Source organism: Octopus sinensis, linkage group LG17 (assembly GCF_006345805.1).
Source record: "Octopus sinensis linkage group LG17, ASM634580v1, whole genome shotgun sequence".
Classification (NCBI taxonomy): domain Eukaryota; kingdom Metazoa; phylum Mollusca; class Cephalopoda; order Octopoda; family Octopodidae; genus Octopus; species Octopus sinensis.
In genome coordinates this window covers 8,342,179-8,359,466 of record NC_043013.1, presented here as the reverse complement: position 1 = coordinate 8,359,466, position 17,288 = coordinate 8,342,179, and the positions used below count along the sequence as shown (strand labels likewise).

The 17,288-nt window shown below is 39.0% G+C and overlaps 1 protein-coding gene across 12 annotated transcripts in view; it reads right to left on the bottom strand.

Annotated features, from left to right (window-relative positions):
* The window catches only part of LOC115220974 (diacylglycerol kinase beta), a 522,104-nt gene that overhangs the window by 95,557 nt on the left and 409,259 nt on the right, over positions 1–17,288 (bottom strand). For all 12 annotated transcript variants that reach the window (XM_036510316.1, XM_036510321.1, XM_036510323.1 and 9 more), the window contains 3 exons: positions 16,343–16,460; positions 10,063–10,151; positions 5,339–5,449 (listed from right to left, as the gene is read on the bottom strand). In XM_036510316.1, the coding sequence (XP_036366209.1) occupies positions 5,339–5,449; positions 10,063–10,151; positions 16,343–16,460 (318 nt within the window). The remainder of the gene's footprint in view (positions 1–5,338; positions 5,450–10,062; positions 10,152–16,342; positions 16,461–17,288) is intronic.

The window sequence follows — 17,288 nt, the reverse complement described above, 5'->3', positions numbered from 1 at the left end:
TTGTTTGTCCCCTCTGTGTTTAGCCCCTTGTGGGTAGTAAAGAAATAGGTATTTTGTCTGCCGTTATGTTCTGAGTTCAAATTTGGCCGAGCTTGACCTTTAACATACAAGCCAGACAGTATAGTAAATACTGAACTCATCTTACTCAGAACTCAGCTGATCCATCCATACCCTACTCTTGTTAAAACCTGAGTGAGGGCAAGCTTAGGTGAATGAAGACAAAGAGTTAACTGGTCAAAAATACAACTGAATGTAATTTTTGCTCTTGTAAATCTCACTCAATTTTGAATTAGCTTTTTCCTTTTCTGTGGGTGAGAGAAGAACTGCAAAATGGAATGTTTCTGCATCTGTGACTTCATAATTACACAGTAACGAAAACTTCTCATCTAATTAATAGATTTAGTTAACATTAAAACATCCACATCTGTATCTGCTTAACACATTTCTGGAATCATTTCAATTCAGTTTCTTTTCCTGTTTTTGTGGCAATGGCAGAACGTTTTCTCTAAGAGTAGGGGGAAAAATAATTCAAACAAACCAAATTATACATACATACATATTACAGACACATACACATATACATGTATACATACATATATGTATATATATATATATATATATATATTATATATATACATATATGTTTTATCTCTAATTTAATATAATATATATATATATAGGCACAGGAGTGGCTGTGTGGTAAGTAGCACGCATACCAACCACATGGTTCCGGGTTCAGTCCCACTGCGTGGCACCTTGGGCAAGTGTTTTCTACTATAGCCTCGGGCCAACCAAAGCCTTGTGAGTGGATTTGGTAGACGGAAACTGAATGAGGCCCGTCGTATATATGTATATATATATATGCATGTGTGTGTGTTTGTGTGTCTGTGTTTGTCCCCCTAGCATTGCTTGACAACCAATGCTGGTGTGTTTATGTCCCCGTAACTTAGCGGATCGGCAAAAGAGACTGATAGAATAAGTACTGGGCTTACAAAAGAATAAGTCCCGGGGTCGAGTTACTTGATTAAAGGCGGTGCTCCAGCATGGCTGCAGTTAAAATGAGTGAAACAAGTAAAAGAGTATATATATATATAAATATATCATCATAGTTTAATGTCCACCACCCATGCTGGCATGGGTGGGATGGTTTGACAGGAGCTGACCAGGCAGAAGCTTGCACCAGACTTCTGTGACTCTTTAGCAGGGTTTTTATAGCTGGATGCCCTTCCTAACACCAATGACCAAGCAGAGTGGACTTAGTGCTTTTTACATGGTACAAGCTCAGGTGAGGTCAGTTTTGGCACTGTTTCTACAATTGGATGCCTTTCCAAACACCAACCACTTTACAGTGTGAACTGGATGCTTTTTAAGTGGCACCTGTGCTGACAGGGTCGCCAAGTAACCTGCAAGACAAGGAAGTTTGAGAAGGGCGGGGGAATTGGAAGAGGTGATCATGTGTCAAATGATGAAAGGTTATAGTGAGACAGAGAGACAGAAACAGGAGTTTTGCAGTAGAGGAGGTACAAGGTGAGAGAGTGAGAGTGTGAGAGAGAGGGAGAGAGGGAGAGGAGGAGAGAGAGAGAGAGAAGGAGAGATAGAGAGAGAGAGAGTGAGAGTGGGAGACAGCAGGAGTCTCAAAGTGCTGGGCATACTCACAAGGGACTGGGATCAGAATATAAATGGGATGGTTAAGTAAAGGAAGAGAGAGATATATAGATGGTGGCAAGTGCCGGGCATACCCTTGAGATTTGAAGGTCATAATATAAGTGGCAGGAGGTGAGTTGTGAAAACCTGGGTATATAGAGTGTGTGTGTAGGGGGTGGGGCTACTGGATAGCAATGATACAGAGAAACAGCCATGAGGAAAGGATTGAGAAGTGAGAGGTAGGCATAGTGCATGAAGGAGGAGGTGTAAGGAAGAGAAGAGATGTAGAGATGTAGATTGGTGTGTTGGGGTAGGCTGAGTGAGAAATTTTCGTGTTATATGCGGGTGGAACACATAGGTTGAGGGCTTGCAGAGTGCAATGATACAGTGAGACAGGGCCAAAAGGACAAGAGTGGAGAGTGAGAGGTAAGCACAATGCATGAAGTGGAAATGTGAGGAAGAGCCGTGATGTAGAGATGTAGTTTGGATTTTTTTGTGGTAGGGTGTGTGAGAAGTTTTCTTGTCATGTGTGGGTGGGACATACAGCGCTTCTAGAACTCAGTTTCATTGATATGGGCAGGTCTTCTCAAGAACCTCATATCACCAGACATCTCAGTCCATTGTCATTTCCTCTGTGGGGCCCAGCATCCTGGGATCAGTCCTTACCACTTCATCCCATGTCTTTCTCGGTCTCCCTCTTCCACAGGTACCATCCACTTTCAACGATTGGCACTTCTTTATCCAGCTGTCCTCATTCATACACATGCATAAAAATATATATTATATATATGTGTGTGTGTGTGTGTGTGCATATGTTTGTGTGTATATTTTTACACACAACATACATGCATATATATATATATATATATGACAAATTTAACATCAGATGAAATAAAATTTGACCCCCCAAAATTTTAAGTATTTTTAAATTGTGAATAAAATTTGCAACATCATCACCATCATTACCATCATCAGCATGATCATTTCAGCGAATGCTAAATTTTGTTTATTTTCTTTGTCTTTTTCCGTTTGTTTTGTTTGTTATTTTTTTTTTCGTGGTGACATGAACTAAGCATGCCCAGTCACGCATCAGTTACAGATAAAAGGAATGATTATGACAACACTTTATAATTGGAACAAAGGTTTTATGGTTTGATGCACTGTCAAATGAGTTTGATCTACAAAATGATTTTCCTTTCAAAAGATATATAAAAGAGCCAGAGATCAATTAGTTTACAATTTTCTTCTCTCTGCTGAGTCATTTCTTATCTTATTCTATACGTTTCTTTATGGTTAATGCCAATAAACCAATCTCAAATGTTGATTGTCTAAATCAGTATTTCTAGCCCTCATTTTCTAAGCTTACCTAAAACACTTGGTCACTTATTACTTAGCTTAGGTCTGTTATGAAAGCATATGACTCAGTGGTTGGAGCGTCAGGCTCACAATCATGAGATAGTGAGTTCGATTCCCGGACCAGACTGTATGTTATGTATGCACATATACATGATGATCTTTCACTGAGTTACCATCTACCAAATTCACTCAAAAAGCATCAGTAGCTTTTAGTAAAAGCCATATAGTAAAAGACACTCGCCCAAGAAGCTGTGTAGCAGGACTGAACTCAAAACGACATGCTTGCAACGCAAGCTTCTTAACAACACAGCCAAACTTTCACATATACTATACTCTTTTACTTGTTTCAGTCATTTGACTGTGGCCACACTGGAGCATCGCCTTTAGTCGAGCAAATCGACACCGGGACTTATTTTTTGTAATCCCAGTACTTATTCTATCGGTCTCTTTTACCAAACTGCTAAGTGACGGGGACATAAACACACCAGCATCGGTTGTCAAGCAATGCTAGGGGGACAAACACAGACACACAAACATACACACACACATATATATATATATACATATATATGACGGGCCTCTTTGAGTTTCTGTATACCAAATCCAATCACAAGGCTTTGGTCGGCCCGAGGCTATAGCAGAAGACACTTGCCCAAGGTGCCACGCAGTGGGACTGAACCCGGAACCATGTGTTTGGTAAGCAAGTTACTTACCACACAGCCACTCCTGTGCCTGCAAACTATTCTACAGTAAAGTGAAATAGTTTCATTCTAGAAAAGGAAACAATGGTATACAAAATCTATAACATAACTGTAACCAATGCCCCTTTAAGTACCATTATTCTAAGCACATGTCCATTTACCCCTAACTTCTTGAATATGTTAGCAATATTATTCCAAGTAATTTTTTTTTTTTTTGCATAAAAGTGTTCTTTAAAAATCCTATAAGAAAACATTAAATTGGAATTATGTGCAACTGAAAAATCAATACTATATTCTTGCTTCTAATGTTATATAACTACTCAAGAGAGGTTATTTATTGTATGGCTTATTTAAAGACCACCACCACTGCCGCCACCACTGCTGCCACCACCACCACCACCACCACAACAACAACAACAACAACAACAGCATTGTTTTAACATTCACTTTTCCATACTTGGATGGGTCAGATGGAAATCATCAAGGTGGATTTTCTAACAGCCAAATGCCTTCTTTGTCACTTAGCTTCACATGTTTCCAAGTAAGGTGATATTTACTTATGAATGGATGTGTTTTCATAGAAGACTGGAAACCAATAGCACCACTTGTACGACAGTGACACTCGTTTACAGCTATCACATAATGTTGAGATGAAGCGGCACACACACACACATGTATATACAACAGGCTTCTTTCAGTTCTCATCTACCAAATCCATTCTCAGTGCTTAATAAATGTTCAAGTGTGTGTGTGTGTGATTGCACACACATGTGACCAGAAAGCAAAAATGTTGAAACTTGACGCGTTTGTCAGGAGATGCAATCAACAGATAACATTAAAACAATTAAAAAATTAAAAGAAAACACAAAAAAGAAAGCAATGGCAACATAGATTCCTCAGTTTAAACAGAAGATTGACAGTGATGTAATGAAGAGATATTCCTAAACAACAGCTAAGAAGAGGTTAAGAGTCACTAAACATTGTCGTAGCTGTAAAGCGGTCCAACTGTAAAATGTTTCATCCAACAATTTATGCAAATATCTATATTTGCAGAACTGTTCAACCAATGCCAGTGAAAAGAAACAGCAAAACCTTTAAAATTATATAAAGTTACTGAAATTCTATATAATGTTGGCAGTGAGATGTGGTTGGTATATGGCTAGCGGATGTCTGTCACTGAGGAGACGGGGTATGTTGAAATCAAGTGAACTGGCAGTTCATCTGTTAACAATAAAATTATGTGTGCTTTTATGCACCATGTATCTATACCAGTGCTTTTCAAACTTTTTGCTGGAGCAGAACCCCAAGGAAACATTCCACTGGCTCGAGGAACCCCTGTGCAATAATTTAATAGTCTTATGCACACATATCTGCACAGGAGACTTAAAAATTACTGCCGATTTTAGCAGTTTTGTAACTTCTTGCGGAACCCTGGTTGAAAACCACTGATCTATAGCATGCACCATGTGTCTATATTATGCCCCATGTGTCTATATTCACCTCTCAGGGTGAATGCCACAATATTTGCCATTGTAACAAAACATCCATGATAAGTTGAGTATAAAGACTGTCTTGGAGTATCAATATTGCTTCTGTTGCTAATAATTATTATACAAAGTTAGTTAAGAAAAACTTACCGATGCTTTACACCATCGACATGTTTTGCCATTGATACCGGACTTAATAGACTTTTTGCATTTATCACATTTTTTGGTACAGTTTCCATCTATCCAGTGATGCTGCATATCCTGCAAAAGAGAAAACAACATGCGAGATGAAAAGGAGTCACTGTCTACTTCATTTTAGCTCTCATCTTTTACCTGTTTCAGTCATTTTACACCAGCTATGCTGGGACACTGCCTTCAAGGGTTTGGTCAAAGAAATCGATCCCAGTATTTTTTGTAAACTCTAATACTTATTCTATTCATCATTTTTTTTGTTGAATGTAAACAAACCAACACCAGTTGTCAAGCAACAAAAGAACAAACACACACCCACAAACACACATACACACACACACACACACTCAACAGGTTTCCACATAGCCTTGCCACATTCTGTGTCACACTGGTCCTCTGTAAAGCGGTTAGTATTCGGAAGGCCATCTAGCTATAGAAACCAAGCCAGAAACAGAATATGGAATCTGGTGTGGGCCCCTGGCCTTGCCAGCTCCTGTCAAACCGTCCAACCCATGCCAGCATGGAAAACGGACATGAAATATGATGCTGATGCTGCTGCTGATGATGACACATGATAAAAGTGGGTGGTGGTGGGGAGGGCATCCAGCTGTAAAAACTGTACCGAAGCAGACCCTGGAGCACCTTGCTGTCCTCAAAGACTCCAGTCAAACTGCCCAACCCATGCCAGCATGGAACACAGACATTGAATGTCATTGCCGCTGCTGTTGATGATGATGATGATGATTATTATATCAGTTTAAGAACTGTAGCAGACCTATCTTCAAAGACTTATAGAATTTGCATATTTATTGTATGTTTACCAAACAGTTCTATATTGTCAATATGGCTGTTTATTAAACACATTTAAAATAACACAATGTTGCTATTCACTTCTGTTCTTTTATCTTCTATTTTATTTTATTTTATCTTTTATTTTTTTATTTCAAACATGGTAGGGTACCGCCTTCAAGGGATTAGTTAAGAAAACTGATCCCAACACTTATTTTATTTTTAAGCCTTATACTTATTCTATTAGACCCTTTTTTTTGTCAGGGGACGTTTTTTTTTTTTGTGCTAAGTTACAAGAACATAAACAAACCAACATCAGTTGTCAAATGGTTCGTGTACGTATGTGTGTGTGTGAGAGAAAACGTTTTGGGTTCAGTCCCATAGCGTGGCACCTTGAGCAAATGTCTTCTGTTATAGACTTGGGCCAACCAAAGACTCATGAATGGATTTGGTAGATGGAAACTGGAAGAAGCCTATCACACACACACACACACACACACACACATATATGCATGTGTGTGTGTGTGTGTCTTTGTGTCTGTAACCCCACTCTCCTTGACAACTGGTATTTTAGTTGGTTTATGTTCCTGTAACTTAGCAGTTTGGCAAATGAGACCAAAGAAATAAGTACCAGGCTTAAAATGAATAAATACAGAAATTCTTCAACGTGATGCCCCAGCATGGCCACAGTCCTCCAAAGACTGAAACAAGCAAGAAATAAAGACTGAAAGATGATCTCTATTGAGAAGCAACAAACCATATTTTCTTCCAATTTAACAAAATGCCTTTTAATGCAAACGAGTAGAATTATTGATTACAAGGAAATGAAACCTTCAATTAAACTTGTCGTTCGAGGAAGAAAATATGATATATCTCAATTCTTTGTTAACAACGAGTAATTATCCTAGTCATCAGCAGCAGCATCGTTGTCATCGTCATCATCATCATCATTGTCAGCATCATCTTATTATTGTCATCATCATCGTCATCATCATCATCATTGTCAGCATCATCTTATTATTGTCATCATCATCGTCATCATCATCATCATTGTCAGCATCATCTTATTATTGTCATCATCATCGTCATCATCATCATCATTGTCAGCATCATCTTATTATTGTCATCATCATCATCATTGTCAGCAGCGTTGACATTGGCGGTGGCAACATCATAATGACCCCTACCACAGTCATCATCATCGTTGTCAGCATCATCTTATTATTGTCATCATCATCATCATCATCATCATCATCATCTTATTATTGTCATCATCATCGTCATCATCATCATCGTTGTCAGCATCATCTTATTATTGTCATCATCATCTTATTATTGTCATCATCATTATCATTATTGTCAGCAGCGTTGTCATCGGTGGTGGCAACATCATAATGATCACCATCACCATCATCCTCATCTCATCATCGTTGTCATCATCATCATCATCATCATCATCTCATTGTTATTGTAACCATCATCATCGTCATCATCATCTCATCCTCATCGTTGTTGTCATTATTTTTTAAAAAAATTAAAGAAATTGAAAAACGATTTTGTTGTAATTGCTGTTATTTAAGTGACTCTGTGCATAATGGAAGAGGGTGTGGTGGGTGTGTTGAGAGGGAAAGAGAGAGGAGAAAGGAAGAAAGAGAGATAGTGGTAAAGTGAGAGAGAGAGAGAGTGACTTAAAGAAAGAGGAGACAGAGCGTGGTTAAAGAGGAAGGATACAGAAAGACACGGGGAGGGAGAGAGAGGGGTGGGAAAAGAGGGGAGAAAGGGAGAGTGGGGAGGGAAAGAGAAGGGAGGGAAAGAGAGGGGAGAGAAAGGGAGAGAGGGAAGAGAAAGAGAGAGGGGTGAGTGAGGGAGATAGAGAGGGAGAGAGAGACAGAGACATTTGAGTCAGAGGCAAACAGAGAGATTGAGAGCATGACAAATTAAGAGAGAGAGGGAGAGAGGGAAAGGGAAAGAGAGAGGAGAATGAGATAGAGAGGGAGAGAGAGGGGAAGGGAAAGAGAGAGGGGAGAGTGAGGGAGATAGAGAGGGAGAGAGACAGAGAGACAGGGACAGAGACATTTGAGTCAGTGGCAAACTAAGAGATTGAGAACATGACAAATTAAGAGAGAGAGGGAGAGAGAGAAAGGGAGAGAGAGGGGGAGAGAGAGAGAGAGGGAGAGAGAGAGAGGGAGAGAGAGAGAGGGAGGGAGAGAGCGGATGCAGAGAATGAGTTTTCTGTCTGTAGCCACATATAAAGTCTAGAAATAGGTTTTATTCTGTGGAATTGTCGATGTGCCGTGAACCTAAGATAAATTTTGCAAAACTGACAAAGTACAGCTGTCTGGTTTCGGTAAAAAATTTCTTTCTTGTTATTTAATTGCTATCAAATTATAACAATTTATGTCATAACTTGCTCCAATGAAAAGCTTTGAATGTTTTACATAAATGTAAGCAAGCGAGCAAGATGACTCTCGATGTTGGACATTTTTGAGTCAGTTGTTGTGGCAGTTTTCTTCATCATGGGAAGAATCATTCAACTATGATAAAAGAAGGGGTGTTTGTTTTATTTTTGTGTGTTTTTTTTGTTTTGTGCATGTGAGTTTTTTTTTTTTTTTTTTTTTTTGCAGCAAGGTGGATTGAAATGTGTAATGTGGTTGATTTTTTTTACCTAAAAGGAGAAACAAAAATGAAAAAAATTCAGAAGTGTTCCTGTGTGGTAAAAAGTTTGCTTCCCAACCGCATGGTTCCAGGTTCAGTCCCACTGTGTGACTCCTTGGGCAAGTGCCTCCAGCCAAAGCCTTGTGAGTGGATTTGGTAGATGGAAACTAAAAGCCTATCATATGTGTGTGTGTGTGTGTACATATATGTATGTAGCTCTATCTATCTGTCTGTTTGTCTATCTATCTGTCTATCTATCTATCTATCTATGTATCTATCTGTCTGTCTATCTATCTGTCTATCTATCTGTCTGTCTGTCTATCTGTCTATCTATCTGTCTGTCTGTCTGTCTATCTATCTGTCTGTCTGTCTGTCTGTCTATCTATCTATCTGTCTATCTATCTGTCTGTCTATCTATCTGTCTATCTATCTATCTGTCTATCTATCTATCTATTTGTCTGTCTGTCTGTCTGTCTATCTATCTGTCTATCTGTCTGTCTATCTATCTATCTATCTATCTGTCTATCTGTCTATCTGTCTGTCTATCTATCTATCTGTCTATCTGTCTATCTGTCTATCTGTCTGTCTGTCAGTCTGTCTGTCTGTCTATCTATCTGTCTATCTATCTATCTATCTATCTATCTGTCTATCTGTCTATCTGTCTATCTATCTATCTATCTATCTGTCTGTCTGTCTGTCTGTTTATCTATCTATCTATCTATCTATCTATCTATCTATCTATCTATCTATCTATCAATCTATCTATCTATCTGTCTGTCTGTCTATATATCTGTCTGTCTATCTATCTATTTGTCTGTCTGTCTGTCTGTCTGTCTGTCTGTCTATCTATCTATCTATCTATCTATCAATCTACCTGTCTATCTACCTATCTATCTATCTGTCTGTCTATCTTTCTATCTATCTGTCTATGCCTGTTTGTTAATTTATATTGTTTGGAATTAATCATGCACTATTTTGTAGCTGAGAGATTTTGATGATATAATTGTTTAGTTTCAGAATGACATTGTAATTATGAGGTGAGAGGTCAGATCTAGCCAGTTTCGACATAAAACAAATAAAATATTTTGGCCAGATATGGCTGGTTCAAATGCTAGAGGGTTAAATGGTTTACTTCACGTTCTCTCACAGTTTATAAATTCTTACAACATCGGCAACATTAATTAGGTTTAAATTATTTGAAAAAAAAAACCAAAAAAAAAATAAAAAACAAGATATACCTGGATAGATTTCTTAGATTTCACATAGGTCATAATACAAGATGCTGGGGCCTTCTGCACGCAGCGTTCATGTACAATATATTTACAAACTGTAAAAGAGAGGAGAGAAAAAAAAAGGAAAGGTGAGTAAGGAAGCGATTATGAACAGGGATAACAAAGATTTATATCAATATCTTTCAGTCACTGGACTGTGGCCATACTGGGGCACCACCTCAAATGGTTCACTTGAATAGACCAACCCCAGTACTGATTTGTTTTTCAGTAGGGTATTTACTACAAGTTTATTTTTGCTGAACTGATAATTTACATGAACATAAACAAACCAACACTGGTGTTCAAGAGGCAGTGGGAGGACAAATACAAAGTCATACATATAAGTATGTATGTATGTATGTATCCATGTACGTACGTATGTATGTATGTATGTATGTATGTATGTATTTATGTATGTATGTATTTATGTATGTATGTATGTATGTATGTATGTATGTATGTATGTATGTATGTATGTATTTATGTATGTATGTATGTATGTGTGTATGTATGTATGTATGCATGTACGTACGTATGTATGTATGTATGTATGTATGTATTTATGTATGTATGTATGTATGTATGTGTGTATGTATGTATGTATGCATGAATGTATGTATGTGTGTGTATGTGCATGTATGAATGAATGTACATATGTATGCATGCATGCATACATACATACATACATACATACATACATACATACATACATACATACATACACAGACACAAATGACTGAAACAAATAAAAGGTTGGTTTGTTTGACTAAAAACTCTTTGAAGCGGGTGCCCCAGCTTGGCCACAGTCAAATGACTGAAACAAGATACACAATAAAAGATTTACACGTATACTGTATTTTGATACATTTGATCCCTTATCACCACCAGGTGTATTTTATTCCTGGATAATATACAAGTATTACCAAAATTAATCTGAGCTGGGACACATTTATTGCCCTTAGTTTAGAAATTAATGTTCTTATTTTGAATCGAGTTTGGTACCATGTACCAAGTACATATTGCAGAAAAAAGACAGGCGCAGGAGTGGCTGTGTGGTAAGTAGCTTGCTAACCAACCACATGGTTGCTGGTTCAGTCCCACTGCATGGCATCTTGGGCAAGTGTCTTCTGCTATAGCCCCGGGCCGACCAATGCCTTGTGAGTGGATTTGGTAAACGGAAACTGAAAGAATCCTGTCGTATATATATATATATATATATGTGTGTGTGTGTGTGGTGTGTGTGTGTTTGTGTGTCTGTGTTTGTCCCCCTAGCATTGCTTGACAACCGATGCTGGTGTGTTTACGTCCCCGTCACTTAGCGGTTCGGCAAAAGAGACTGATAGAATAAGTACTGGGCTTACAAAGAATAAGTCCCAGGGTCGATTTGCTCGACTAAAGGTGGTGCTCCAGCATGGCCGCAGTCAAATGACTGAAACAAGTAAAAGAGTAAAAGAGTAAAAGAGTAAAAGAGTAAAAGAGTATGCCATGGCAATTACAAATCAGAAAGTAATGAATGTGCAGTGATGCATTGATGGTGAAAGTGCATGGGCTAGAGATTAGTGTGTTGCACTCATTATAGCAAGATTGTAGGATCAATTCTTAGACTGGGCAGTGCACTGCATTTTTTGAACAAACAAAACATTCCATTTCACATGGTTTTAGTTGCCACTTGTTGAAGCTTGAAATTCTGGCCATTGAGAAGAAACAACAGAAAGAATATGGAAGAGCACATGAGAGGCATCACAACTCTTATTGCATCAAATAGCTTCACTTAGCAGGCCATGTGGCCTACATGTGTTCTTGCTGGAGACAATTCCTGACCAAGCACAGTATGAGAGGCATCACAACTCTTATGCATCAAATGGCTTCACTTAGCAGGCCATGTAGCCCACATGTGTTCTTGCTGGAGACAATTCCTGACCAAGCACAGTATGAGAGGCATCACAACTCTTATGCATCAAATGGCTTCACTTAGCAGGCCATGTAGCCCACATGTGTTCTGCTGGAGACAATTCCTGACAAGCACAGTATGAGAGGCATCACAACTCTTATGCATCAAATGGCTTCACTTAGCAGGCCATGTGGCCCACATGTGTTCTTGCTGTAGACAATTCCTGACCAAGCACAGTATGAGAGGCATCACAACTCTTATGCATCAAATGGCTTCACTTAGCAGGCCATGTAGCCCACATGTGTTCTTGCTGGAGACAATTCCTGACCAAGCACAGTATGAGAGGCATCACAACTCTTATGCATCAAATGGCTTCACTTAGCAGGCCATGTAGCCCACATGTGTTCTTGCTGGAGACAATTCCTGACCAAGCACAGTCAATGTTAACCTACAATGAACAGCTGAAGAAGCCCATTCAGCAGCAAATGGTAACCCTGATACAGACTAATATCCTGCTCAATGGAAATGGTGTGGAATCTTATGTATCATGGAAAACATGTAAACCAGCCTAATCAGTCCTAGGACTTGAGACAGTAAAGTCCAGGGGTTGTTGTTGTTGTTGTTGTTGTTGTTGAAAATAATGATGATAGTGATGTTGGTGGTGATGATGATAACATTATGCTAAAATTAAGGTTAAATCATCAGCAGCAGCAGCATTTAACGTCCATTTTCCATGATGGCATGGGTGGGATGGTTTCAGAGGAACTGGCAAGGTCAGAAGCTGCACCAGGTTCCATTGTGTATTTTAGCCTCATCTCTACAACTGGATGCCCTTCCTAACACCAGCTATTTTACAGGTACTTTACGTGGCACCAGTGCCTTTTTTTGTGGCACCAGCACCCGTGCTGGTACTGGCATCAGCACTTCTTAGATGGCACCAGCACCAGCGTTTTTTACAAGGTCCCGGTACCCACACCAATGTTTTTTACATGGCATCTTGTTTTTAAGATCTCCATTCTGTTGTGGTTGGCAGGTCATCTTAAGTACAGCAATGTCACTTCAAATTTATTAATAATAAACTCATCTCAGGTGTTTAATTAGAGAAAGGTGGCAATCTGGCAGAAATGCTTAGCGGTATTTTGTCTGTCTTTACATTGTAAGTTCAAATTCCGCCGAGGTTGACTTTGCCTTTCATCCATTTGGGGGGTCGATAAATTAAGTACCTGTTACGTACTAGGGTCAATCTAAACTGTATGAGAAAATAGAAAAGGCTCTCCGAGAAGCATTTATGTAAACAATTTCTGTGCCTGCTTAGACTGTGTTGTTTGTTTATTCTCAGAATTTTTAATTCATCATTGTTGTTAGTTACGTACTGGGGTCAATCTAATCCCACAAAAATTTTGGGCCTTGTGCCTAGAGTAGAAAAGAATTAGGAAAAGTGTTGAAAAGGTAGAAATATATAAACAAGAGGCATGTGTTGGCATGTTGTGAGAAACTGAGACAAGCAGTTTTTGTGAGGAGCTTTTCATAAAGAACAAATAACACAAGGATTGTATGAAACATTATTGTGTATTTCTCACAGCAGGTTGACATCTCTTTTATTTATATATATTTCCCATCCGATTCACACTATGAAAAGCTGGCGTCATTCAATTTCTTGTGGTTTATAAATTTGGTTTGGGAGATGAGACAAAGTGGGGGTTAAGAGGTGAAAACAGAAGAAAGGGCTGAAGGTCAATTTAAAATGGATGTACGTGATATTGTTTCAGCAAGTTCAAAGAAGCAGTAAAACCACTAGAATGTCAGGTAAACAGGACAGTTTGACAACAGTAAGCCAGTGTTAGGAGAATTTTAATGAGTACCAGCTGATCTATAGCACATGAATGAGAACCATAAAAGGCAGGTGGGCTGCATTCGATATACATACATACATACATATATCACTGTGATCACTGTGACCGACCAGGCTATCAGATGTTGTTACACATCGCTGGTCACAATGCACTTTGCATTGTTTAAGCCTTCAAATGACGCGACTCCGCTGGCTAAGCGAGCAGGCCAACAGAAGAAAGAGTGAGAGAAAGTTGTGGTGAAAGAGTACAGCAGGGATCGCCACTGACCCCTGCCGGTACCTCGTAGAGCTGTAGGTGTTTTCGCTCAATAAACACTCACAATGCCCAGTCTGGGAATCGAAATCGCAATACTACGACCTCGAGTCTGCTGCCCTAACCACTGGGCCATTGCGCCTCCACACATACATACATATATATATATATATATAAATAGATAGATAGATAGATAGATAGATAGATAGATAGATAGATAGATAGATAGATAGATAGATAGATAGATATAGATATGCATGTGTATTTGTGTGTGTGTGTGTGTGTGTGTGTGTGTCTGTATTTTATTATTTTGCTTAGGCATAGTGATACTAATAACCTATTGTTAGAACTCAATATGTATATTTGCTTCAGAATAAAGTGTCATTCAAGTACAGAGCAGATATGAGAAAATAAATGACTAAGGAAAAGACATTGTCATAAACTGCATTGGCTTACAGCTGTTTCTGCTACAGGATGCAATGTACTCATAGTTGAATGCTTGTGTATCACCCTCTAGCTACATCAGAGCTCCAAACATGAAGTTTCTGCTGTAAATTGCAATGCATCTTACAGTTGTAAGTCAAAGAAGTTCATGACATAATTTATTTTCCTTTGTCATTTTAATTGTTTATATATATATATATATATTTATATGCATCGATATATATCACCAACATCATCATCATCATCATCATCATCATCATCATCATTTAACATCTGTTGTCCATGTTGGCATGGGTTGGGCAGTTTGACCAGGGATAGTAAGCTGGAAGGCTGCACCAGACTCCAGTCTGATTTGGCATGGTTTTCTACAGTTGGATGCACTTCCTAACTCCGAGAGTGTAATGGGTGCTTTTACGTGCCTCTGGCACAGGTGCCATGCGCATGACATTGGTATCTGCTACGACTGTGATTTTGCTGAGCTTGATGAGTCTTCTTCTCAAGCATGACATAATGCCAAAGGGTCTCAGTCATTGCCTCTGTGAGGCCCAACACTTAAGACCTTTGGCATTATGTCATGCTTGAGAAGAAAACCCATCAGGCCGAGCAAAATCACAGTCATGGCAGATACCAGTGTCAAGCAAACGGCACCCATGCCAGTGGCACATAAAGACAGCCATTAAACTCTCGGAGTGGTTGGCATTAGGAACAGCATCCTGCTGTAGAAAATCATGCCAATTCAGACTGGAGCCTGGTGCAGCCTTCCAGCATGCCAGCCCAGTCAAACCATCCAACCCATGCCAACATGGACAACAAATGGTAAATGATGATTATGATGATGATGATGATATGAAATCATGTCACATAATTTAAACCTGTAAACTCTAGTATATAGAGTAACAAAACATAGTAAGCCTAGGAGTAAAATGGCACAATGGCACCGTAGATACTGTGGTGGGGACGCTGGCAACGGGTAGTGTCAGAGCTATGCCATCGGGAACTTCGGTTCCTGGTAGGGCCACCCAAGGCAGATTGGTCTAACATCGAGTGGTATTAGGGCCACAACCTGGCAGACGGGGCTCTGGTGAAAATCCTCGGAGTGTCTGTCTTGGCAACTGGCGGCTCCTCGGTCATTCTGTCCCTGCATCTGCGGACAATCTGTGGCAAACAGGATGTCTCTACATGTGGGATTGTTGGGGACCGCTTGCGAAATTCATATTCCCATGAAACTTCTTCCACTACCATGGTTCGAGATGACTCGAGGGTGGTAGAAGAAGCCGACTCAACCCACCCAGGGTGAATGTCACCACAAGTACAAGTAAGTAAGATACAGTAAGAGACCTACTTGTTTATTATCCACGAGTTTGAATTCATAGCAAGGTTTTAGTTGTATTATATTCTGAGTGGGAGAATTTTAATTCCATGAGGCATAACAGATTAAGCCATACAAAAGAACAGGGAAGGAGAACATTTGGGGAAGGTTATGCCACATGTGATAGACTAACGTCTTGTATAATGCTGCAGAATCCAAAGTCAATGACTGGAGACTTTGGAATCTTGAGGCCTATGTGAAGATTAACTTTTCTTTAAAAATACTCTCTAAGCCAAAGTAAACATCTTCATCTAGACAATATTTTTCAACATAACATTGGTATTTGTCAGTTCATTTATTTGAATTATTTTCCAAACTTAAATAAGATACATAGTGGAAAAAAACAAACGAATAAAAACACAAAGCAATTAAAATTAAACGTCTCGGCAAGACACAGACAGTTCGTTAAAGTTTGTAATTAATAAGCTGTCGACTTACATTGGCAACATAATCCTTTTTTTCCCATACCAGACAAAACAGATTTACACATATTACAAGACATCTGGGAACGAAAATGCTTTAGATACCAACAATGTGTACCATCGTCTTTGACATTCTGAAAGTAGAAAATTACAGATTAAATTTTAAAAAGTCACACAAATATGAGCACACACATACATGACACACACACACACACACATATATATGTGTATGTATGTGTATAATATCACACTTACATTTATATATTTTACATCATGCACATACATGTACATATTTTACATAACACACACACATCTATATATATATATATATATATATATTTCTTTATTGTCCACAAGGGGCTAAACACAGAGGGGACAAACAAGGACAGACAAAGGGATTAAGTCGATTACATCGACCGCAGTGCGAAACTGGTACTTTATTTATCAACCCCAAAAGGATGAAAGGCAAAGTCGACTTCGGCGGAATTTGAACTCAGAACGTAATGACAGACGAAATACTGCTAAGCATTTCACCTGGCGCGCTAACATATCTGCCAGCTCGCCACCTTTTTATCTATGTATATATATTTATGTATATATACTTATATATCACATAATCACATGATCGATCAGACTATCAGATGTTGTTACACATTGCTGGTCACAACGCGCTATTTTTTGCGTTGTTTTAGCCTTCAAATGATGCCACCCCGCTGGCTGGGCAAGCAGGCCAACATTCCTTCCTGATCAAAGGAGGACTGGAACAATGCGAAATAAAGAATTTTGCTCAAGAACACAATGTGTTGTCCAGCCAGGGAATCAAGCCCACGAACTAGTGATCATGAGTGTAACAACCTAACCACTAGGCCATACACCTTCATACATATATACTCTTTTACTCTTTTACTTGTTTCAGTCATTTGACTGCGGCCATGCTGGAGCACCACCTTTAGTCAAGCAAA